This window comes from Filicampus tigris, chromosome 17, assembly GCF_054856515.1.
Source record: "Filicampus tigris isolate MCC_2025a chromosome 17, RoL_Ftig_1.0, whole genome shotgun sequence".
NCBI lineage: Eukaryota > Metazoa > Chordata > Actinopteri > Syngnathiformes > Syngnathidae > Filicampus > Filicampus tigris.
In genome coordinates this window covers 9,024,821-9,048,804 of record NC_141233.1, presented here as the reverse complement: position 1 = coordinate 9,048,804, position 23,984 = coordinate 9,024,821, and the positions used below count along the sequence as shown (strand labels likewise).

At 41.8% G+C, this 23,984-nt stretch overlaps 2 protein-coding genes and 1 long non-coding RNA gene across 10 annotated transcripts; 1 reads left to right on the top strand and 2 right to left on the bottom strand.

The window, feature by feature from the left end:
- Window positions 1-56: 56 nt before the first annotated feature.
- On the bottom strand, window positions 57-18,870 carry taf1 (TAF1 RNA polymerase II, TATA box binding protein (TBP)-associated factor). 8 transcript variants are annotated; one of them, XM_086012443.1, is made up of 45 exons: window positions 18,740-18,870; window positions 16,452-16,566; window positions 15,931-16,054; window positions 15,730-15,846; window positions 15,408-15,530; window positions 14,625-14,866; window positions 14,334-14,549; window positions 13,996-14,238; window positions 13,684-13,915; window positions 13,480-13,587; window positions 13,233-13,400; window positions 12,748-12,875; window positions 12,369-12,476; window positions 12,122-12,295; window positions 11,853-12,026; window positions 11,669-11,773; window positions 11,363-11,563; window positions 11,136-11,277; window positions 10,686-10,816; window positions 10,027-10,107; window positions 9,793-9,942; window positions 9,610-9,642; window positions 8,938-9,057; window positions 8,626-8,801; window positions 7,432-7,664; window positions 7,140-7,347; window positions 6,128-6,299; window positions 5,765-5,976; window positions 5,573-5,681; window positions 5,383-5,481; window positions 5,115-5,292; window positions 4,944-5,011; window positions 4,749-4,871; window positions 4,565-4,657; window positions 4,355-4,439; window positions 4,205-4,272; window positions 3,706-3,819; window positions 2,764-2,853; window positions 2,350-2,454; window positions 2,061-2,156; window positions 1,587-1,794; window positions 1,332-1,503; window positions 1,074-1,212; window positions 569-646; window positions 57-344 (listed from the first exon to the last, which is right to left on the bottom strand). In XM_086012443.1, the coding sequence occupies exons 1-45, from the start codon at window positions 18,790-18,792 to the stop codon at window positions 165-167; spliced, it is 6,294 nt and encodes a 2,097-aa protein (XP_085868569.1). In that variant the 5' UTR covers window positions 18,793-18,870; the 3' UTR covers window positions 57-164. The 8 variants fall into 8 exon arrangements, with proteins under 8 accessions (XP_085868569.1, XP_085868570.1, XP_085868573.1 ...); XM_086012444.1 differs by having other exon boundaries at window positions 6,134-6,299; XM_086012447.1 differs by lacking the exon at window positions 18,740-18,870 and adding an exon at window positions 16,822-17,192.
- Window positions 17,895-23,602, bottom strand: fam76b (family with sequence similarity 76 member B). Its single transcript, XM_086012451.1, has 10 exons — window positions 23,091-23,602; window positions 21,608-21,672; window positions 21,463-21,517; window positions 21,206-21,361; window positions 20,942-21,120; window positions 20,775-20,825; window positions 20,611-20,688; window positions 20,400-20,535; window positions 20,213-20,314; window positions 17,895-19,006 (listed from the first exon to the last, which is right to left on the bottom strand). The coding sequence occupies exons 1-10, from the start codon at window positions 23,175-23,177 to the stop codon at window positions 18,917-18,919; spliced, it is 999 nt and encodes a 332-aa protein (XP_085868577.1). The 5' UTR covers window positions 23,178-23,602; the 3' UTR covers window positions 17,895-18,916.
- LOC147133227 (uncharacterized) lies at window positions 19,709-22,905 on the top strand. The gene is made up of 2 exons (XR_015081853.1): window positions 19,709-19,972; window positions 20,418-22,905. It is a non-coding gene; the product is annotated as an uncharacterized LOC147133227 (long non-coding RNA).
- Window positions 23,603-23,984: the final 382 nt, after the last annotated feature.

Below are 23,984 nucleotides of genomic sequence, written 5' to 3'. Positions count from 1 at the left end.
GAAATGCCGAAATTTACAAATGAAGCGCTAACTGTGTAAGAAGTTGTGAAACATGGTTCACAGAGCAATGTACAATATATATTTATTTACATTACAAACGTCAAATGCATTTAAAAACAAATCCTTTCAAACATGCTTTCTTCATACTGCATCAAAAAAGTAATCTAGTCCGAGTCCATGTCACTGTCCCCTCCGATGGATCTGAATTCTTCGCTCTCCTCGTCCTCACTGAGCTGGACCTGCGAGAGTACGGCTGGACCTCTCCTCCGTGCGTCCTCCTCTTCGTCGTCTTCCTCCTCTTCGCTGTTGCCATCATCTTGTCTGTTTCCTCGTAGCTGCCATGGCTGAGACGCAAGAGGTGAAACGTACGGGCATTAGTAGAGGCAATGTGACTCTTGAGCGCATCCATTTTCTTTAGCGCTTATCCTAATTAGGGCCGTGGGTGAGCTGGAGCCTCTCCCAGCTGACCTTTGGTGAGAGGCGTGGCACACCTTGGACTGGTCGCAGCCCATCGCAGGAGTAATTAATAGTGTGGCTAAAAAAAGAGCAATCCTTCCTGTTGTCCTACCTGCTGTGCGTATGGTGCAGGTGTAGCGTTGTGCCTTTCCATGTCCATGAATGACCATTTGCCATCCTTATCGTCATACTGGAGGCACAAAATAAGGGGACAATTACACAATGGCATCATACTCTCAGGTGTTTGTACCATTTTGGTTAACGCATTTAGCAATATGAGAGGAAATATTTTACTTTTATTAGCTTAATAAAGGTAGTTTTGTGTTTTGAATGCCATCAAGTGGTCAGAATGTTTTGGCCTATGAAAAAAAAAAAAAAAAAAAAAAAAAGAAGATATCTGGATATTGCAGTATATAGGATATAAGCACATTTTTCATCTATTGCAAGTGGGTCTGGAACATACTTTATCCCCGTGTTAAACAGGTGTTCACTGTATTATGATATTAGCACACTACTGAATAATGTTTGTAACTTTTTTTTTTTTTTTTTTAATCTAAGCCACAGTTTGTCATTGCCTTCCCCCAAATTTCACTCTCATCAACCTCACTAAACTGGACCTGAGAATGTGGAGCAGGGCCTCTCCTGCGTGTGTCATCCTCTTCATCGTCGTCTTCCTCCTCGCTGATACCATCGTCTTCTGCGTTACCCCTGGCTGACGGTTGCATTCGGCTGCGGCTCTCGTCGAAGCTGCCATAGCTGAGATGCAAGAGGGAGACAATACCAACTTTGACCGGCACACAAAAACGTACTAGAACCTGAAGTTGCTACAGAATGCTTGTTTCAAAAATATTTGGCCGCAAAGTGACTGCAAGTACCTGACGTTGCTGTCTTCCATGTGAGGCCCATCGTCGGCCCCGTCGGCTTCATATGACATCATGCTCTCGTCCTCCATGCCCATGCGCGCCGTCTCCTGAGCTCGCCTCGGAGGTGGAGGTCGCACATCGACCTCTCGATCAGAGTCACTGCCGCTCTCTGATAAATGAATGGCTATTGGGAGTGGCGAGGAAAGATGGCTCATTAATGTCATGTTAATAATGACTCTTTGAAGCCTTTAAGATTGCTTTACTTACATGAGAATGGATTGTCACCCTCCTCCTCACTGGCATCATCCTCGCCGTCCGACATGAGCAAGTCCTGATATAGCACACTGGCATGGGTGAGGGGGTTGGATCGTCTGTCATTTTCCTCCTCTTGCCGGTTGTGCATGCGTCTGCGAGGCGGCAGCAGCATGTCCTCGTCGTCATCGTCATCCTCGAGATCCCCCTCTGCATCCTCTGCCTGCAAGGGCAAGCACAGGCATGGAATTGAACAGCTTGAAAAGATCAGGGGCTTTCAAACTTTTTTAGTAGTGGAGACATTTTTTTCCAAGGAATCTGTTTTGAACATTTCTACCTGGGGATTCATGACAAGTTTAATAGAAAGGTACTTAACACGTTTCCACTGAATTTAATTCTATTTATCCTTGTTGAGTGGCGATTGTTTTTCACACACTGATGGAAACTAACATCCTTGGTAGAGGTAACGTTTAGTAGGGCGGTACTCACAGGAGCGGGTGTTTTCGGTTTGCCATCATCTTCTTCCTCAAAGCCTTCAATATCCACATCTGATTCTTCTTCCCTGAGTCTTCTGCCATGGCGAGCCTGAGGAGATGCAGAGCAAGTTCAAGAGCGCAGACTAAAAAAAAAAAAAAAAAAAAGACTGAGCTGGTCTTACAACTTCTCAGTGAAAATGCCCAAATGAACACATTCTCTACAAACTCAACAAGCGTGATAATCAGAGGATGGACTGGCGAGAGGTGGAACAAGCCATATTATTGTTTCTCTCTCTCCATACCTGCCCCCCTCTCTTCTCAGAAGCAACCACTAGAGGTCCATCAGAGAAAATGCCGCTGGGTGCCCTGGATGGGCCTGAAGCACCGCTGTCAAACAGATCAGCAGGCTGGCCAACAGAGAGGCAAACACATGGCGGAGAAGTCGGACAAAGTGACAAGAGTGAAGGAAAAGCACACCAGGCGGATGAAAGGAGACACTACCCATGACCGCAAAACATGAAACAGGAAGAAAGAGAAAGAGAAAGAGCCTGGGAAGGAGTGTTAGTAGCGGGGAGGAAATATAAAAGGCAGGAGGAGCGTTACAGCACGTGCCAAAAAAGATTTGTGTGCTGGATAAGGTGCCAGAGTGTGTTCCACATGGAAGCACCACTTTCTGAACTAGTCCAGCAAAAAGGCCACCCCGGCTATCGTCATACCTGGGCTATGTAGGGCGAAGATGAGGTTAGCCTTTGCAAGTCCATGAACGACCCTTTGGCTGTGGAGATGTCCTTATCCAGCTCATCATACTGGGTGCACAAACAAGAGAGGTGCAACTATAACACGGTAATGCTGATTTACATTTAAGGTTAAAACGATTCATTCCTTGACCACATCAATTTGGTTAGGGTATGAATATTTAGGGGCTTCATTAATTGTATGCTTTATCCAACTCATATCAGTAAAACAACTACAAAATGTCTTCGAACCATCCTTGTCTCAAAACTTCACCAACACTTAATAGATGTTAACCCATTAAGGACGGGAACGCATAACCGCGTTTCTACCACTAGAGCCGTGAGCGCCGTTGCGTCTTTCTACCTTTCAAACCGGGAGAGCGAATACGTCGGTGTCCTTTTTTAAGGTAGGTTAAAGGCGAACGCCGTCGATCGCCCGGAGCTCGGATTAAAGTAAGTAACGGCAGCGCTATATAGACGACGTGCACAACCAGTGGAACCAGTCGAACGTGATATGATATGGTTTGTAGACAATTACGATATTGACGTCTTTGTAACAGAATAGAGGATGGCAATTACCACTCGATTTTTTTTTAAAATTAAAATAGTGCTTCTCTTGCACTGACATGTTATTTTTACATCTTCGATTGAAACAGTAAATAATAAAATCTGCCTGTGTGAAAGCCAAATGTCTAAGCTCTTTAATTCTTTTGGAATTATGTTTCTGTCTGCTACAGGGGCTGAGATATTAATCATTTTGTAAGTGTTGAATTTCTGGGAGCACTTCAGGTTTTCATGGGTAATTCCAAAGGCGACCTTAGGTTTTGGGGAGCTGTTGAGACAGGCGCTTCAGGCCTTAATGGGTTAAGGAAACTAAAATCATTTTCGAACTATTTCCCTCAAACTTTCTGGCCGTCCGACTACCTGTGTCATGTATGAACCGTGAGCCATCTCCAGACTCTCAAAGTCAGCGGCATCCAGAGCTGCCTCTTTGGCCGTGGAGATATCCTTTTCCAGCTGCGTCAAATGTTCATCATACTGGAGGAACACAAGAAAGGGAAATTATTATGACACATATTTTGGATCCTGCTTGGAAGAATTCAACAAATAAACCTTATTAATTTCTCTACAGCAATATTGTGTAAATATAAATCAAAAGCTACGTCTGTAACTACGGGTCTATGCATCCCAAATGACCGCCAGGGGGCGGTGCTTGAAGTAGGGAACATTCAGTGCTTTAAGCACCGCCCCCTGGCGGTCACAAGGGATGAAATGGAAACTGTACATATACAGGTTTGGTCACACTTTCTCATGCAATTGAATGAGAAACTGCGAGAAATATATATATAAAACGTAGATAAAGCACAGAATGACTTGGATAGATCTCGACACTCGGCCGTTTCTCAGACAAGTCTCAGCATACCTCATCCAAGGTCTGTCTGCACACACTGATGATATCGAGTGCCGTCTTGGTGTATGGACTGTCGCGGCCTGTGAAAGGCACACAAAAGAGATGATTATACCATTTGTATTGGACACAACAAAATCATCCCACAGCTGCAAACATTCTCACCGTTGTACTTGATGCTGTTTGTGTGGATGAGAGTGACATCTGACAGAAAGGCATCTCTGTTCTGGTACTTGTGCTTGGAGATGTTCTGTTGTTTCGCAAAAGAAAAGGGCACACAGATGTGTGTGGTGCATGTTTAAAGGGTTATGTTAAGGTATGTCACTTTTTATTCCTGAAGTTTCCCCCGCAAAATTGTATCGTTGCGGTCCTTACCTTGCGGATGGACTCCAGGTCCATCGGGTCTATAATCACCTTGTAATAATCGGGCACAAACTTTTTGTTGACAGGATGGTGAAACGGCCATGACTATAACAGACGAAAGAGGAAATGTGATGAGAATGTATTAAAATAACAGACGTGCTCATCTTTAGCAACAATTTTAGTCGGGACAACTTACATCAGGGACAACCATCATCTTCTGGGTCACGATGTTGTCCAGGATGAAGGAGAAGGCCACCTGATCGTCGTCATCAAGCAAAGGATTGATGGCTTTTTCAAGCCTAACCAGTCTGTCCTCCTTCTGCGAATGCACAAATATATAGCTGAACGTTTCGGAGTTTTAAGAAACTTGACACACAGCAGTCACACTTACCTCTTTCAGCTTAGTGTCGCACAGATCCAGCATTGATTGCGCAACTTGTGTAATTGGATGTTTTGCCCCTAAAAAGACAAAATACATCCCGACATAAATGGGTCGAACGCAACAGCCCTCTTTTAATGTAGCGTTATGCATCAGAATTCCTTTAAGATGTAACTTAAGTACCATTGTATGTGGCGCTATTCTTGTATATGAGCTCAACTGCTTCTCGGAATTCCTCCCTGGACGGGTACATTCGTTTGCGGACGTTCTCCCGGAGCGTCTGCAGGTCCATCGGCCGTGTTATTATTTTGTAGTAGTCCTTCACAACCTTGGCATTTACTGGCGTGTGGAACGGGTATGTCTGTTTGAAAGGCGTTTGTATTGTTTGTAATTCACAAAGGGATTATGAGAAGAATAGATTGCTGTTTTGAAAGTTGTCAATCACGCTTACATTAGGGTGGTCACGCATGTCGTTAATGATGCTCTCCAGCACAGAGGACAAGGTCACCATGGGGTCAGTGCGTCTGCGGTGGATTGCCTTGTGTGGTTTCTACAAGTATGAATAAAGAAAAAAATAAATATACATTTTAAATCATCTGTTCCTTAAGTTAAAACAAGCTGTAAACATTACTACTACTTACATTCAGATAGTCGCAATGCACAGCATTGCCAACTCGTCTCTTCTTTTTTGGAGGGAGCTGTTGCTTGGGGAACTTGAGCACTAAAGACTTTCTGCGCACCTCATCGGCACTGTTTGATGCAAAATAAAAGAGGTGTAATTCATGCTACAAGCAAAAGACAAATCCTATCAATAAAACCGTGACATTTCTTACCTTTCAATGAGTTGCTTGCCAAGCACGATCTTTGTGCCTTCCACCTTTATCAATTCTTCATTGTCATTGTGGATGACTGTCTTTTCTAGCTCCTCCTCTTGCTCTTCTGTCATGGCGACTGGGTTGGAAGGGGGCGCGTTGGTCTGATAGTACAGCGGGCAGAACTTGTTCGTCCTCATGTGCCCGATGGCACCACATGCACCGCACTTTAACTAGGGAAGAGAGGCAATCATTAAGGGGCGTGAAGAAAAATCTGCCAAAATAAAAATTGTAAGGACCTACTTAACACCAGATCAACCGCAAACTAGAAGAGGACTAATATAAGAGAGGAAGAGAAATATAGTACTTAATCAGCAAGCTTACTTTTACCTTGAGGTCTGGTCTCTCTTTCATCTTCTTGGACTTCTTTTCCGGAGGTCCCTTGAACTTGTCTTTCTCTTGATTCCGCTTTAGTCTCCTCAGCTGCTCCTGGATCCGCCGACGCTCCTTCCTCATCTCTTCTCTGTGCTGCTCATCGAAGAGGGCAAACTTTCGTCTGAAGCCACAGGCACAGAACGAAAAGGTGTTGGGTTTTTTTCAATGAGAAAAAATAGCACTCAGTGATATTGTAGGCTATAAAAACAGACAGTAGTGACATAATTAAGAAGAATGAAACCGTTTTTGTCATACTTTTTGCCATACTCAAAATCAATTGAATGGTCATTGTGCTGCTGTCTGGGGGCAAATATGAGACAGATGAATATACTGTAAATGTATAACATCTCAGCTCCTCACAGAGTATAAAGAACATGTGAGTGTGAGTACGGTTATCTTGAATGTCTAAATGCCTTGCTGCCTTGTTTATGTTAAAATATCTGTTGCTTAAAGCGTTGTATTATGTTTCCCATTATCTGATTAGTTTTAGCTAACTGACTAAAGAAGACATGTCCAAAGTTGGGCCCGGGTGCCAAATGAGGCCCGCGGTCAAATTTTATCCAGCCTGAAGCCTGTCAAAAAATTAATAATGTCTGGTGCGTACCACCGCTGACATCAAATTCGGTGTAAATGCAATTTCACATTTACACACAAGAGGGCAGCAGCAGCACGCTGTCCAACTCCATAACGCTGTGTGACCCTTCCTCGACAGTTTCTAAAATGGCAACATTGAATAAAAAGAAGCAAAGTTGACAGCGAGGGTCAACAATTTAAGGAAAGGTGGAAATTGGACTATTTTTTTCACTGAAATGCCCAACAACTGTGTCTGCCTCATTTGCAAGGAGATTACTTATTGTGATGTTATTTCCCTGTTTTGAAATCTTAAAGTTCAGTGAACATTTAATTGCCAGTGATATGTCATGTTTTATGTCATGAGAAGGTTCAAATGGAAATTACTGACATGAATTCATCATCCTTGGTCGTTCTGATCCTGGTGTAGGCATCGATGACGGAAGATTTGCGCACAGTCTCGCAGCGAACATATTCCTTGCCATCCTCGTCCTTGAAGGTTCTGTAGATCTTGAGTCGCCGTCCTGTGGCTGCCGAGTTCAAGCTGGTGACTGACGATGTGTCATCATCCTTGTGGGAGCTGGTGGACAATGAGCTGGCTGAAGAGGAAGAAGTACAGCTTACATACAGTCGCTATTAACACAATGTGTTTGACGACCAGTGAACAAGGAAGCATGACCCACACAAGACTTTGCGGCGCTCCTTCCGCCCCTTGGTGTCACGATCACTCTCCTCCCCCATCAGCATCCTCTGCAGCTCCCGCCTCTCTTGTTCTTCCCTCTCACGTGACAACTGTGAGCTGGTCTTCTTGTTCTGCAGCATGTTCTCGATGTTCTTTCCCATTTCCTCAAAGTCGCTATCCTCAGCTGAGCTGCTATCCGTGTCAGTGGAAAGCACTTCCGTCGACTCCAGCACCCTTTTGGTAAGGACCAGAGGTGCTTAGTAACGAGTTACATTTACTCCGTTACATTTAATCGAGTACGTTTTGGGAAATTTGATACTTCTAGGAGTAGTTTTAAATCACTATACTTTTTACTTTTACGTGAGTACCTTTGTGAAGAAGAAACTGTACTCTTACTCGACATTGAGCCCGTTACTTAAATCCCCTCTGTGTATATACGCGTCTCTCTCTCTGTCTTTCTCTGAGAAAGGCGCATTTATTTTGTCAGAGTCCTGCGCCAGGCTCTACCATGTGACTGTGTTTCACCAATCAAACGTAGCCGTATGGCCGTATAGCCCTGCAGTCTCGTCACGTGATCATATTCAACTTCAGCTGCGGGAAAGAGTTGTTTTCGGTTGAAACGGATCGAAAATGTCACGCAGCAATGCTGACTATGCGGACACACAGACTGAAACACACAGACGCACGCACACACACAGTTTATACGAGTTCATGGGCTACTTTGTTGTTCAGCCTGCGGAGCCTGTTAAAAAAAAAAAAGTACAAGGGCTGAAATTTTGTGCTACTTGTGCTTAATTTATACTATTATTATTTTATTGTTTATTAAAGTAGTTGAATTTAAAAGATTATTTTAAGTTATTCTTTCATTTAATGTAATTCATTTTATTGATTGGGTGGACTTTAATTTGCCTGAATTTTCATCTAATTGAATGATGTTTTTATAAAAACCAAAAATAAATGAGACGTTGCTACAGTTACTCAGTACTTGAGTAGTTTTTTCACAAAGTACTTTTTTACTTTTAGTCAAGTCATTATTTGGACTAATTTTTACTTCTACTTGAGTCATATTATTCTGAAGTAACAGTACTTGAGTACAATTTTTGGCTACTCTCCCCACCCCTGGTAAGGACCACCACCACAGGGTGAATTGAAATGTCCACAGACAGAATGAGGAATAACCTCAAATATGTCTTACTTATTCTGCAGGTCAAAGATCCTCTGACATTCCTCCTTGTACCGCTCCTGGTGCTCTGCTACGGAGAAACGTGAACCTCTGGCAAACTTGCTCATGGGCCCTTCTCCCGAACGCGCCTGCTCGGTTGACATGGTTCTCACGACGTCAATTACTTCCCAGCGTGAGAGCTTTTTGATCTAACATACAGTAGGACAAACCAAGACACTTTTAAGTGATTTAAAGGTGGAATGAGACAGAAACAAGAAGTAAAGTGTTGGTCTAAGGAGATAAAACAGAAAAAACAGATGCTAAAAGCTTTTACGACAGACTTACTTCTTCTTCTGGAACACCAAACTTGCGCAGCAGCTGCTTGGCATTCTTCAGTGACAATCTTCTCAAATCGGCATCCGTCCCTGTTACAGTCTTCTTCGCAGGCTGTGGCTCCTTGTCATCCTGAAAGAAAAAAATAAAAATCACAATTCTAAACCTCAACATCCAAACATCAACACCCATGTACCCTGGACAATAACCACCGATCATCCATGCACCCTGTGGACAACATCCACCCATTCCACCTACAGGAAGTGAAAAGCGCAGTGAAAATAGATGGCCAAAATGCAAAACCTTCTACAGTATCTATCTGCAGGGTTTTATGATTGGCAGATTTCACTTTGGATGAAGAGAAAAGGCAAGGACGATCATATTCAGTCCACCTGCAAAATAATCCCGCCCTCTGTTGTGACAGAAGTCACGGGACCAAAAGCTCCACTCAGGTTCAACAGGAAATGTTTCAGATCAGATTTGCAGTTTGGCCATTCTAAAGTGGTTCCCCAACAGTGAAAACAGCTTCCAGTCTTATGGGAAGATTTTCTAAAATCCCTTTTTTTTTTCCCACATTCATGACAGGTCACTAATGTTGGCTCACAATCTCTGTTTTAGTTCATCCCAAAATTGTTCGATCGAGTTGAGGTCAGGGCTCTAAAAGTGCTTCCATATCAAACTCACCAGCATCAAGGCTTTATGGAAATTAGTTGCATGCTGGAAGAGAAGACAACCTTACTTATTTATATATATTTTTTATCTTAACTGAGATTCAGGGGAAATGAATAGCTTACCCCTCATTGAACAGACTGCCAATGAGTTTCTACAAAGAAGACAGATTACGATTCAGATTTAACATATTCACACCTTCTGTTGAGTGGGCTTGTTGGGCACTTTGACATAGGAGAAACCTTCTCCACAGCCCGTCGGGTCGGCCACACCTGTAACCTCCAACAGGCATTTCCCCTTCATGGCAGAGATGAAGGCTCTTGTTGTGTTCCAGGGGGCTGTTCGCACCTTATATGTGAAAGAATGGATTAGTACAAACTGTATCTTACACTATTATAATGCTGAAAGAGACTGAAATGTGGAGAACCCTACCTCATCATCAATCTTCATTTGAAAGTCCTCTTCATTCTCCTCCTCCGGTGCAAAGAACGATTTCTCGCCATATCCAGCATCCTAAAATTAGGTGAAGGTGGTGTTAAAGTAAGTCACTGTTGCAGCTGTCTACACAATATTCATGTGCATGATTATAATTGGGGCTGAATATTTTTAAAAACTTAAACTATTCCAACCCCCCCCCCCCCACTCACTATTGCTGTTGTGATTTAATATGCTATTATTTAATTAATCTTTAATACAATAAACAACTATTTAATATACATAAATGTTTTGGTCTTATATTTTTAGCTTATGCCAAAATAAAAGCAACTGAACCACAAATAATAAATAAAAATAAATATTCTACTTCAAATAAAGCCTAACGACTAAAATGAAGCAGAGTTGTTTTTTTTTGTGCAAAATTGCAGCCTTTGCGATTTGGTGCTAGTGAAAGTTCAGTTGGACTCGCCGACGGATGCATCGTTTAAAATTAGAGGCGGACCGGCATATACACGGGTACTATTTTTTTCCCCTCGGAAATAAAGGCGCACGACAGACGACAGAAGAGTACCCACGCCGCAGACCGATGACGAATAGCGGACGCTCAATTTTTAGTAAAATGCTCAGCTCTAGTTATTAGTAGCAGACCAGGATACCTTGAGTCTCTGCTCGGCCACCTGCATGCTATAGTAAGAGCAACACTGCTCTGGAGACACCATGGCTCGGATCTCTTCCTCTGTTGGCAATCTGAAATCAGGCTTCAACACCCACCAGTTGGAATCCATCCCTGGAATGGAGATAAAACGCCAAGTTACTACACAATACACAGACCAACTTTAACTGCATGTCAACATGGGAAAGCACTAGTGGGATCTTTTCTATATGCATTTGAAAATGAAAACATAACAGACAGCACAGATTTGATCCATATTACAAATTGCATTTTTGGTAACACATCTGATGGAAAAATTGTGGCCCCCTCCATTGTTTGTTGCCCATTACTGTATTGGTTCATCATGCTTCCGTGTATTTTCCTCAAGGCACGGAAAACCTCAACTGTGCACTACTACGACATGATAACAAACGATTGGCTAAACAAGCTGTACCTGTGCGTTTGAAGTCGGCACAGAGTTTGAGCCTTTTCCTGATGCTGCTCTCAGAATGCACCGGAAATGCTTTCTTTATATCCTCCATGCGAATTCTCCGCGGGCGATCCTTGCTCTTCCAGAACAAGCGGTAAATGAACACCTGCAGAGTACAAGTTTGGCAGTTGAGATTTGGCACATTCACGCAGCCTAAAACGGTTCAAATGGAGTCGGGCCAGTCGACTTACTTGAAGGAAGTCTCTTATGTGGGTGTTGGCTCGTTTAGAGTTGGGCCCCGGAACCTCGTATAACGGGCAGGCCTGACCGACTACCATAATGTCCACGATTTCTCTGATGTAGTAGCCGTGGCGTGTTCTGATGACCAAAAAATCGGTCTCTGGCATCTTGTGCAAGTAAATGGGGGCCCGGAAAAGGTTGTTTTCAAAAGCCTAAGAAAACCAACAACAACAACAAAAAAAAACAGTAACTCATGAATTAGTAATATGGTTATGATTACACAGCATTAACTGAATAGCGAGTGCTCTAATGCTGACTTGGAGCAGCTGTCCAGGATGCAGAGAACCCAGAAACGGCGAAGTATGACAGTAGACAGTTTCTCCATATTTGCAATCTGGTGCACCAGGATCCTTTCCAGGTTTCTGAATAATGTAGATTCAAATTAATACAAGTGATCATGTCATCTACAAATCGAACAGCGCCACTGAAGACGATACCCACCCGTTTATAGTAGTTTTTAATCTTGGTGGCCATGCCAACTTGCATGATGAGAGGGGGGTATTCTTCACTGTACTCTGCCAGGATCAGATCTCCATCTTTACCCGTCAAATCCTGCGGGGTGCGCATGAAGAACATGTCTCCACCTCCCGAGGCCTGCCGCTCCTGCTCTCGCATCTATTTTGACATTCACAACATCCGTGTTGATTAAAAGTTACCTGCCGCTCAGTACCGTAGCACAGCATAAGACCACATTTGGAGACAAGTCTCACCTTAGCCTTCTTCTTAATGTGCTTGAGCAGAGGTTGGACAGGGTGCGGACCGGGCTGAGCCAAAGGTCCAAAAGAGTACTTCTTCAATGTCGACCTATGGAACTGCCGCAGCTTCATCGGCCCCATGTGGGTGGGGAAGAAGGGCTGCCTGAGCTCCAGGGCTGGGATGGAATGCTGCTCAAGAAATGTGTTTCAGAGTCTGCGCTCAATGGCTGCATTTAGTTTTGTAGGCGTAACTTTATCTCACCTGAATGATGTTACCGCCAAACGTACCCCTCAGACCTTGCTGTTTGGGATAGTAGAACTCGTCATTGGACAGGTTCCAGGGGTCCTTCACCTCAGGTTGGGACATGTTCTGAGTTGAGAGAAAACATTTTCCCCACTAAATAATGTCATTTTAACCAGTGTTATTCGTGAACATCACCTCAACTTTGTATAAATTGAAAGGTTATTGGTGAATATTTCTTGCTTCATTCTTAAAGCAATAACCGCTTTCTCAACATTCAACCTTGATTACAATAACATAGAATCAGCGTAGCAGCTGTTGTAGATCAACACTTCAAAATAGGCTGACTTTTTTATTTTTTGGTCACAATCAAATTATTTGCCTTGACGAGACGACTTGCCTGTTGCGGCTCGTCTTTTATCACCCCAGTTTTCCCAAGCAGGATGCGACTCTTTTTGATTGCCGTTTCCTTCTTATTCTCCTTTGATGGGGAGTGAGATGTTGATGCTTCCTTTTCATCTGGAAGTTCTAAATGGCAAAGAAAACATTTACGAGGGGTCAAATTAACATTTTAAAAACGGGTCAACACAGAATAAAACCAGTATAGGGGTGGAGTTTTTCATGTTGAGGAATGTGTAGTATATTTTCTTCCCAAAATTGCTAACATTATTAACTGGCAATAAATAAAAGGAAAACATGTGGACATAGCATTTGCCATCTGAATGAATGTAGGTTTACCGTACTTCCACCATGTGCTTCATTTTGAGTAATAATTGTTTGGATTTTTAACATGGGACCATCTCCCACCATACGGAAATGCCTTTGCATAGCTTATAATATAAGACATGCTGCTGAGGAGGAAAAATACACAACATATGACCGTACCAAGAATGATATTCTCATCATTGGGATCCAGTGTAAGAACCGGAGGAGTGAGGAAGTGATCCATTTCCTGATCATCCCAGATAATGTTGTCTTCCCAGCGTCCATACACTAACTCTTCATTGTCAATGGGGAAAATGGAGAACCAAGGAGCATCGTCTTCCTGATTGGCTGCAGAGGAGTAAATACAAATAGGTAAGAAAAGAAGAAAGAAGATCTTTGTACTTTCGTGTGCCACCAACAAACTCACATTGATGATCATGGCTGTTTTTGTCCCGCTTCAAGCCAGTTATTGACAAGGTTTTGGGCATAAGAGGGGGTGTCGGTGGGACCAACTGCGAATTACTTCTCGTCAGACCTGGATAATTGAACAGATACACGTGAACTATGTGTACGGATGGACATATGATTTACTTTTGAAACATTACCATGGTACGTAAACTTGGCATCTCACCTTGTTGTGCATTATAAGCATTGGCATTGCGGGTCATGCTGGAGGGTAACCACCCTGCAAGGCTCGCACGTTGAGTCTTGGTGCCCTTGTGCTTGACATCCTCCCCATTCCAGATAATGTCATCCTCCCACTGGAGTTGCGTCACCATCAAGAAGAGTTCATTCTCCAGGGCCAATGTGTCCTCCTCGCGCTCATTATTGTGGCCGTCGTAATCATCATGCCACCTCCCATCCTACAAATACATTAAACGCATAATCAGTGAAGAAAGAAATGCAACTTGATTCTGTAGTATAACTACATGAGTCCACCGACCTCTTTTGCAGTCTTTGTTGTTTCTTCATATGAATTCTGCTCCAGAGGCTCACTGGACTCCTTTTCCTTCAGTTTCAGCCCGTAATTGAAATTACTTCCATCCTCGGGGACCCCCATCATGTCATACCAGAGCTGGGCAGGCCCATATCGCCATTCGGCAACTTTAGGTCGCGATTCTGCCTCCTTGTCGCTGTCACAACAAGTCTGTGAAAACTTGGACTCCACAGGTGCCATCATGGTTATCTGATATTGAGGAAGATTAGCAATAAATTAAGAGATGGTAGAAATAACCCCAATATTATGGGGCTGTATTGCATTCCCGTAGCTGGAATATTTACCTCATCGTCCGAGAGACACTGCTCAGGGGGCGGAGGGTTCGCGTACTCGTAAACCCACCCAGACTTTTTATCCTGCTCTTGCTCTGCGAGCTCTCCCTCAGGCGGCGGTGTACCAGGCTGGACATCCCGGTGCTTCCGCTTCTTCTTCCTGCGGGCACTCCTCCATACTGACGGCATGTTCTTCCCTGGGCCAAATAGCCGTAAGAACCTCAGAACCTGGCAGGGTATCCAAAAGATTGGTTGTTAGTGCTTCGTATGTGTAAGACAGTGTAAAGGAACAGGACACACTACCTTTCCAGGTCTAAACTCTGGAAAGAGCTCTGTGACGCCAGGTAGCGCTTTGGCGGCATCTTTCTGCATGATGCCAGCAAGCGGGAGGGTGAGACTGTCGGGTTGGCCTCCGGGACCAGAAACCAAGCCGGGCCGGTCTGTTTCTGACTCGGAGTCAGAGGAACTGCTGAAATCAACCTTTTCGGCAGTAGATGAAGGCGCAATGATAGACGGCAGGATGATACCATCACCTTCTTCCCCGACTGTTAGAGGAGAGGCAGGGACAAACCAGAAATTAATAATTGAATAGTTCTGAAGCGGAATTCCTTACTTGAATATGTTTTTATATTCAAGTATACAATTTCACTTTAGGTGGTTCAGGCTAAAAAAAACAACAATTGAAAAATAGAATACAGACGTTTGTCAAGTGTTAAATATTTGTTCAATGTCAAATATATAAATAAACAGGGATGACTTTGGATCTTTACCATGCAAATCGTACAAAGTTACCAAAATTTTACTAAGTAATTATTCGGTTGAAACAAACCTATTTTAGAAAGTTTGTTCCAGATCACACATCGCACACACATAAATTCTGTTCAAATCAGATAATTTCGGTGAATTTATTTGGGGATGATTTTGTTTCCATTGTCACCCAAAAGTAACATTCTGGGAAGAATAAATAATAATAATGGAAATAAAACCAATAGTTCAACTATTTCAAAAACATAGCAAGAAAGTAGCACAACTAATTCAAATAACAGAATGAAAAGACAACCCCAGGTTAAAAACAATCATCCTTACCATTTGCACTCTGTGATGAAGGCTCTTCTTTTTTCGCGGCTGTTGAAAGGCTTGGTGGCGGCGGAGGAGGCATGAGCTTTGAATCAATATCCTCACAATCAGCATCATAGTCGTCCTCATCATCTGTGATTATTGAATTTGATTTTTTTTTTTAAATGTCAGTATAATTGAATGGAACCGTGGAAATCTTTTTTGTTTCCCTATGGTAAAATGATGTATATCTCAAGTAACTCTTGCATATCATAAACTCTACATATTAATTATCAATGAAAACCAATACACTATAAATAAATGGAGGACTAATGCTTTTTAATAGGATCACCTGTTTTCCTGCAGGGCTGCAAAGATCCCATGGCCTGTCGATACTTCCGCGTTTCATCCTCAGCAACCTCACTGATGTCAGAATAATCAACTGCATCTTCAGTGCTTTTCACCCATCCTGGATGGAAAAAAATGACATTCCACCTTCCTTCTACAACTATTAATGCAATGGTGCTGCGCCACTGTTTATATTTCCACTCACCCTCAGCATCCACACTGGTGGGGGTTTTACTTTCTTCTTGCTCATCATCCTCATTGGCTGTGATCTCTGTGATGAGGGAGCCCAGACCCAGATTACCCAAACCAGCCAGATGCTTTTTGGACTCCTGGGTTGAAGAACCGACAGCATTAAAACAAGCAGCTGTGGCCACGTGCCCAAGATCGTCTCTGTCTGTTAACGTTCTCTTTAATTGATTACAAACAGCTTGTTCTGATTAGTTGGGTAATACTCCCCAAAAAATAATGTCCCCAAAAAATTAATGACCATTCACCCCCAACACACACACCCGCCCACACCCACGGTAGTGTCCTTGAGCAAGACACTGACACACTGTGTGCATTGCCCATTTCAAATGCAGAGGTCAAATTTTGTGTATGCATGTGTACAAGACAACTAAAGATGATTCTTCTTCATCTTCATTCATGACTTCTGTAGCTCCGAAGATTATACCTGGCACATCTCAGGGATGCCACAATTGCAGCATATGTGTTTGAAAGACTCACATTGTCCAGAACACTGTCGTCCTCTAGTTGGCCATCTTCATTTATGTTCCCAAACAAGAAGCCAGTAATGGAAAAAGGGCGATCTTGATCCTCGTCACTGTCGGAGTCGGACATTCTGAGAAAATATTTTTTACATTCGAAACGTTACACAAGTATTTATATAGCTCAGTAGGTTTTCAATGAAACACAATGGCAGATGAGGAAGCCATGGCTAATGCTTATCATTCTGATTGGATTTAGTAGTACAACAATATTTGCAATACTTGAAATACATATTTACACTATACCGCTTAAACTTAAACACATTTCTGATGGTATTGTAGCTGTAACTTTCAATGACGTTAGCAGGTGAGCTGAAGTTCCCACTTACCTTTACGTGTTCTCTGTCCGATTAGTCCCTAAGGAGCTTGATAATAAATCTGTATCTTACAGAAGACGGGCTAACCAGCAATTCTGGCGTTCAATCATAAAAACAACATGAAAATGCCCACAAACTGTGTTCCCAACACATTTGCTAACATCATCGCACCTAAGCAATGTATTTCTTTGGTGCTTTCCGTCAGTTTTGAAAGGTTACACAAAATATTAAAAAAATAAATAAATAAAATCAATTGCAGTCCTTCCTTAATCACTTACGATTGTATTTGTTGTTTCTTTGCGTACAAAAAGGCGGTCTGCTGAAAGCTTGCAGCGGTTCATTAGCCAACAAGCAAGTAAACCGGAAGTGAGACAACTAGTTCCGGTAAAAAAAAAATAGAAATATCCAACCTAATGGGGGCGATGCCGCCCATGGCTTGCGTTTGAGTATGACAGAAAAAGAAATGAAGACCACTTACGTTAACAGCGTAAACCAGGCGTAAAAGAGCCTACGTTCACTCTGTAAGGTATGATTTTTTGGGGGGTGGGGGAGGCAAATTTCTTTATGTACTCATTCATTTACATGCATTACATAAACAAAAGCGCCCTCTAATCTGAACGGAATGTGCGATTCATATCACTGCTGTGTCGTATACTGCCCCCATGTGGCCATAGACGGCACACTAGAAGGGGCAGCAGTTCATTGATTCAATCTAACATAACTGTTATTCTATTTACTTATGTCATTAATTATTACGGTGTGTTTTTATAAAGAGCGATATTATAGAGTGCTATTTTTCCTTATTAGAAGAAAGGCTCGGATCACCTTAGACTGCCACCTTAATGAGGACAAGTGATGAAAAAATAGATGGATAATTTATCATAAATACACGTATTTAATAAAAATGTTCATATTTTGAATACAAATACATCAGTTTAGTCGCTTTGGTCGTGACTTAACCATTTTAGCATGAGAAAAATAGTCTTATCTTATTTTGATTTTTTTTTTTTCTTTCAAATTTTAAAATAATTTCTACAAAAGTAACTGAAGAAAAATATCTATAGACATTAAAACAGAATAGCCAGTCAGTAATTAGCCAGTTTTAATTGTTTTTAAAACACTTGGTTTTGGGGGAAAAAATACAAAAGTGTTCTTTGACAGCACAGTATGAAACCAGCCCAATGAGAGGTGAGGGGAGTGTTAAAAAGCATCCTCTATAAATGATCATTAAAAACTGGCCTCACCATACACATACTGTACTCACTAAAACAGATACAAGCAAGAGTTTAAATATACAACAGCTGACCCCAATGTAATACATTTAAAAGTGTTTCTTTAAAAAAAGACATTTAAAAACGGCAATTAAAGAAGTCCCGAAAGGTATCTGGTGGTAAAATCATGCAGAATTACAATCGTTCCACTGAAGTTAAACAGAAAATCACTCTGGCTGTCACACCGTGAGAAAGAGGGCAGCCAAGCGAGGTTTCCATCCAGAAGAGTGTCAACATGTTCACTGATTGTTTCACGGGGCGTTACTGAGTGTTGTCTTGTTATCAGCAGCAACTCAGATGTCACACTCCTCATGTTTGCATACATTGTAAAGTTGCGCAGTCTCTCCATTCAGGAGAACTTGTCCTCCACAATCATTTTAAAAAAATATAAGTCATAGCTCTTGAAGAAAGCCCCAAAACGCGGGCTATGCTTGTAGTATGTTGTTCGAGGAAATAAAGAGGGAAAAAAAGCTAAGAAATACAGTTGAATAAATAAAAAAAATAGCGCCTAACACCCATAAAAACAATCCGATGGATTTGTTGATGCTTGCCACGCTTTCGTTTCGCCTGGCAGTGCTAAGAAATGACGGTTCCGTCCCACGTCCAAGTTGTATTCTACAGTCCAGTGAAAAATAGTCACCCAAAAATATCAAAAATACCTTGGTGTTTTGTAGAGATTCTCTTTGTTCTTTGTTTCCACGTGCGACGACATGATTTCTGGATTGACCGACAAAAAAGAGAATGATGCTGATGGCGAAGAGGAAACACGGAGGGAGACTTTCACAGTGGCGAAAATGAAGTTGCTCTTGTGTTGGCACCCGATGGTCGGCAAATTGTTAGGGCAGCAGCAGTGAACTTCCTGTCCGATCAAACTTTTTTCCTTTGGACAGTGCCGCCACTTGTTTCATCAGCTCTCTGTTCTTCGCCTGAGGAATTGAATAATACAGCGTTATGGCCTGCTTTTATAACGTTTCTTAGCAGAAGTGTAAAGAGTTCACTCAGAGACTCAGAGAGGAAGAGGAGTGTCCGAAAATGACATCATGGCAAGCAGTACAATTTGTAAAATGGCTGTTAAAGTACATGGTAACCACAAATTTATATAAAAACACCAAAACTCATCAAAAGAAAACACCGACCTATGGAAATGGTTTTTTTCCCCTTTTTTACCTAAAGGCTTTGGGAACTGTTTGGTTGTTTCCACTTTATTTATTGACTTTTCACCACTTGTTTGTTGTTGAAATTTGGTAGAAAGAGAAAATAAGTGCACTGGAGGGGAGCAATGCTGCTTTATTTTTGAGCAGTACATGAAAAAAATATAGATTTTTCCTTGTGCACTTTAAGGGAGAAAAAAAAAATCCAGACATGACCATCCATATTTTGGAAAAACTGTTTCAAGCACCGGTATCGGTATTGACAATACTGGCCCTGAATTTACTTGCATGCGTTGCAACTAATGTCGGCGCGGTAAAAAAATGACAAAATGTTTTTAAAATGATGATTTGTACTTTTGAGACAGGTTGACCGATTTTTTTCCCCCGGCCCTAAACAACTTCTTTCATCCTTTAAGTTGTTTTGATACAACATCATGACACTTGTTCCGCTATATGACGCCAAGAGTGAGCGCCACTTGTCGCTTTATGACACTGACGTCAGTGTAAACTGCTGTGTGGATGCTACAAGCGTCTGGAAGTATTTGACCAGAAAGAAGACTGGCAGCAAGTATACTCTCAAATACCATAAATCCACAAATGAAATAGAAAGAGAAAAATAGTCACTCTTTAAAGCCTGCCTATGACATACGACACGCTGGAAAACGTGGAAGACGAGAGCAGCTGGTTTGTTGAAGAGAAACATGTGCATGACTGCCACTAACAACTATAATTAGTCCCACGGTGAGTTGTAGTTGTCATTTGTTTTGTATGCCCGTTGAAATCATCGATTAATCAACTTTCCTCACAATATAGTCGACTACAAAATACCTTTCATCGTGCGATCCCTGATATATGTATATACAAGGCGGTCCAAATTGTTATTATGAGGGGGGCGACATGGCTCAGTGGTACGAGTGAATGTTTTTAAACAACCCTTCCAATGATAATGCCAACCGCATTCCCGAACAAGGTGACCATTACCTGCTGTTGTTCCATCGACTCTTTGTGTGATTTCTCCATTTGGTTCATCTTGACTCTCATGTTGGACTCTTGGTACTGAAAGTCGGCTTTCAACTCTGTTAGCTAAAGCCAACATTGACACTCGTCACTATTGTAAACATGGTAAACAGTGCTGCTGCTACTTCTTCTAGCGAGACTGACAACCAACCTTCCGCTCCTTGTCCAGTATGGTCTGATCCCTCTGCTGGAGGAGTCTCTTGAGTGACATCACCTCTTCTTTGAGTTGGCTGATGAGAATGAAGTTGTCCGTTCCTCCTGAATCCATGGACTGGGTGATGGAACTACTGTTTAGGGGACAGGCCATTGTTAAAGACCCGTCAACACGGGGAAGACATTTTGGGGTAAAGGAATGATCATACCTGTCACCATTTGATGGCTTCATCTCCAGTTTTGGTTTCTTCTTTGGAGTCTCTTTTTGGATTGAAGACGATTTATGGCTGCAGAAGTAAAAGATGATGAAAACACTGTAGGTCCTGTGTAGACAGTAAATGAATCGCTCGCTTTAAAAATGGAAAGCTTTTACCTCTGCTTCCACAATCCTTGCTCCTGCTCAGGACTCAAGCTCCCACTCAGTCTGTCAAAGACAAATTGGTCTTAGAAAATGAAAACGTTTTTTTTATACTAACAAAAATAAAATATTTCGGAGGGACTGAATTGGGCAAAAAAAGTGGAATATTTCACTCTACGTACTTGTGGTGAGAACTGCTGTGTCTTTGTTGGTGATGGTGGTGCTGCTGCCTCGAGTGATGGTCTTTCTCGTTCAGTGACGAGGAGTTAGAGGAGCCAAAGCCTTTCCTCTGTTCCTTGGTTTTCTGCAGAACACGACGATAGGACAGCGTGCAGAGCCAGCACAGCAATTTTCCATCCACCTGTGGGACAAGATGGACTCATGACATGCAGTCACTTTAATAAAAATAAAAAAAAATTAAAAAAAACATTTATTCTGATTTCTACCTTTCGCCTGCCTTCCTCCTTGCGGTCAAAGGCACACTGCTGTTTGCACTGCTCGCACGTCTGAGGTGGCCCATATTTCTTTTCTGAGTTCGTACAACGTTGGCACTTTGTCCCAATAAAGGCTGCAATAATGTTACAGTACTGACACGGTTTGGGCTGCAAAGAGAAAAATGATGGAAAAGATTGCAAAATTATTGAACTACGGAACTAAATATCCATAAAGTGCAATTGTACAGTGTATTAAGGTTGCGACTCACTGTTCCAAACTGTTTGACGTTCTGGGCACATTTTTTGCAGATAGTATTGGTTTTACTGTCAAAATAAACAGACATAAAACTAACTTAGAAAGCAACAATACAGCAGAGCAACAGAAAGAGTGAAGCCTCGGAATCCATGTGTCACCTTTCCTGCTGAAACTCAGATCTGCAGTAGGTGCACTTCACTATTGGGTGTGCGATGCGACACTCCTGAGGAGAGAAAACAAAAAAGTGTCAAATATTTTCACATCAATATAATGTGAAAAATTTTGTGTAAGGCAACAGACTAGAATGAAACTACACTGTATCATACTGGTGCTTTTAATGTCCCTCTCATGTAACTAAATGTGTGAAAATATTCATAACCCATGTTACAACAACAAATGTAATTCTATTTTATTGGGAGTTCGTGTGATAGACCAACACAAAATGACAAATAATTGTGCACTGGACAACATGTTAAACAAGATTTCAATTTTTATTTACAATAAATAACTTAAGAATTAAATAAGATTTCAATTTTTATTTACAATAAATAACTTAACGTGTAAAAGTGTTCAACCCCACTGACTCAATACGTTGAAGTGCCATGACAGCTGCAAGTCTTTTGGTTTATGACAAAGAGCTTTCAGCATTTTTCCACAGAAATCTTTGCCCTTTCTTCCTTGCAAATTAGCTGACGCTTAGTGAAATTTGATGACGCGCATCAGTGAAGAGCAATTTTCAAGTCTTGCACTGTAAACTAACAAAATGATTAAAAAAAATGGACAGTCTGATAGCTTGCATTGGACATTCTTAATCAGGGTGAACCTGAGTGCACGTCACCAATAACCACATGAGTTACCTGTGGGCCTGTTCTAAAAATAGCACAACAGTAATGGAACACTGATTTTCTAAGAATGATGTATAAGTGATCATTTGAAAATATAAACACTGGCAGCGATTTACAGAAATAAAATGTTGCCCACTGATATCTATTTACTCATTATTGCGGATCAGTACCTCCACATAAATGAACATTATTAATAACACGAATAAAGATAATTTCATCAAATGTGTTGTTTCTGACCTGTTCAGTTGAACACCAATGTTTTTTTTTTTTAATGAGTAGCAAAAGGTTACAGGTTAAATGTACTTTTCTGCCATTTAGTGGAAGACCATTTAACTGTTCTGTCACATTACGTCGATGGTATGTACCTGTAGATGAACAAGGATACGTTATTTGTCTTAAATAAGGAATTACCGGGGAAGTTAAATTAATTTGGACAGTTTCTGCATCCCAACGATGATCTTACTTACGTGCCACAGCAGCAGTTGGGAATGAAAGTTTGTGTGTACTCAACAGTCACACTTTTTGGAATTATTGAAACTTTATACTCGACTCTTAACATCAATCAAGCATATTGAGATTACTAGAAATAAAGATGAATGTTGATACTGTAATTTGGTGTTGAGTAATTTATTGCATGCTAGCGTGATGTGTTATAACGTCGTTTTATTGTTTGCAAAAAGGTAATATAGCTCAGAGAATCGAAGTTTAATGTCCAGGCAATAACTATGTTTTTTCTGCTTCTGCAGACTGTTGTTTTGATGTTCAGAAAGATGCACACACACACACACTCCCAAACCTTGCACAGCTGCTGGCCTTGCGACAGCTCCTCGAACGGGTACCGCTGGTTACACTTTGTACAAGCGTACAGAGCCGACGTTGCCATTCTCGCCCCAACTACTGTCACCAACCTAATCGAGCTAAAGCAGTCCAGCGGTAAAGTGACCGGATTAAGGGCGCTATTTTCTAAACGGGCAACTGGTTAACTGGAAGTAAGAATAGGCGCACTATGTGATGCCAACTACACATCCCTTGCTAAAGCTAGCTAGCGAAGCTAACACACTGTACAGGAGGAAGCTGTGAAGGAGCCGAAGAACAATAAACTCTACAAATGTGATCTATGTCCGCTCGACCGCCACGTGGCCAAACTGGTTTAAGGCGATTAATTGTTCGCCTTGGGGAAAAAGCAAATATTTTAAAAGGGATCTGGAAACTGTGATAAGTTTCCAGTGTTCTCGCAAATGATTTTTCCTGTTTTCCTTCTCTTTTCGTATCGAAGCCGTCCTCATGTCAGCGGATGTAGTCGATGACGTCACCGTAGACAGGAAGGACAACCTATAGGAAATCGGCCAGATTCACTTTTTCAAATACTCACAGCCAATCGCATTCCCGAATTTTGTGAGTCTCCTCATTAACTTGGAAAAATAAAATAAATGGTCCTCATCTAAATGTTCCCATAGCTTTGCTAGGATTGTGAACTGAACAATATATTTTTTGGATTAGATTACCATTGTTTTGTGTTTTGGGGCTGGCACAATTCTTGTAACATAAAATTAGGGAATATCTTGCTTCTCCGTATATGTTGTTGTGCATCATCACCATTCTTGGTTCCTTCCTGGCTCACGTCCCACCATGTCACTGCTGTTTTTTTCCCCCAATTTCATAAGACCCCACAATTTCAATCATTTGGAAT

Coding starts and splice junctions, on each gene's coding strand:
- taf1 (XM_086012443.1), bottom strand. CDS start 18,792: ATGTCGTCGCACGTGGAAACAAAGAACAAAGAGAATCTCTACAAAACA. Junction 16,055..16,451: donor ACGACAGTGTTCTGGACAAT/GTGAGTCTTTCA, acceptor TCTTCAACCCAG/GAGTCCAAAAAGCATCTGGC. Junction 12,027..12,121: donor ACATTAAGAAGAAGGCTAAG/GTGAGACTTGTC, acceptor ATGTCAAAATAG/ATGCGAGAGCAGGAGCGGCA.
- fam76b (XM_086012451.1), bottom strand. CDS start 23,177: ATGGCAACGTCGGCTCTGTACGCTTGTACAAAGTGTAACCAGCGGTAC. Junction 20,536..20,610: donor AAGCCATCAAATGGTGACAG/GTATGATCATTC, acceptor TCCCCTAAACAG/TAGTTCCATCACCCAGTCCA. Junction 20,315..20,399: donor TACTGGACAAGGAGCGGAAG/GTTGGTTGTCAG, acceptor TGTTGGCTTTAG/CTAACAGAGTTGAAAGCCGA.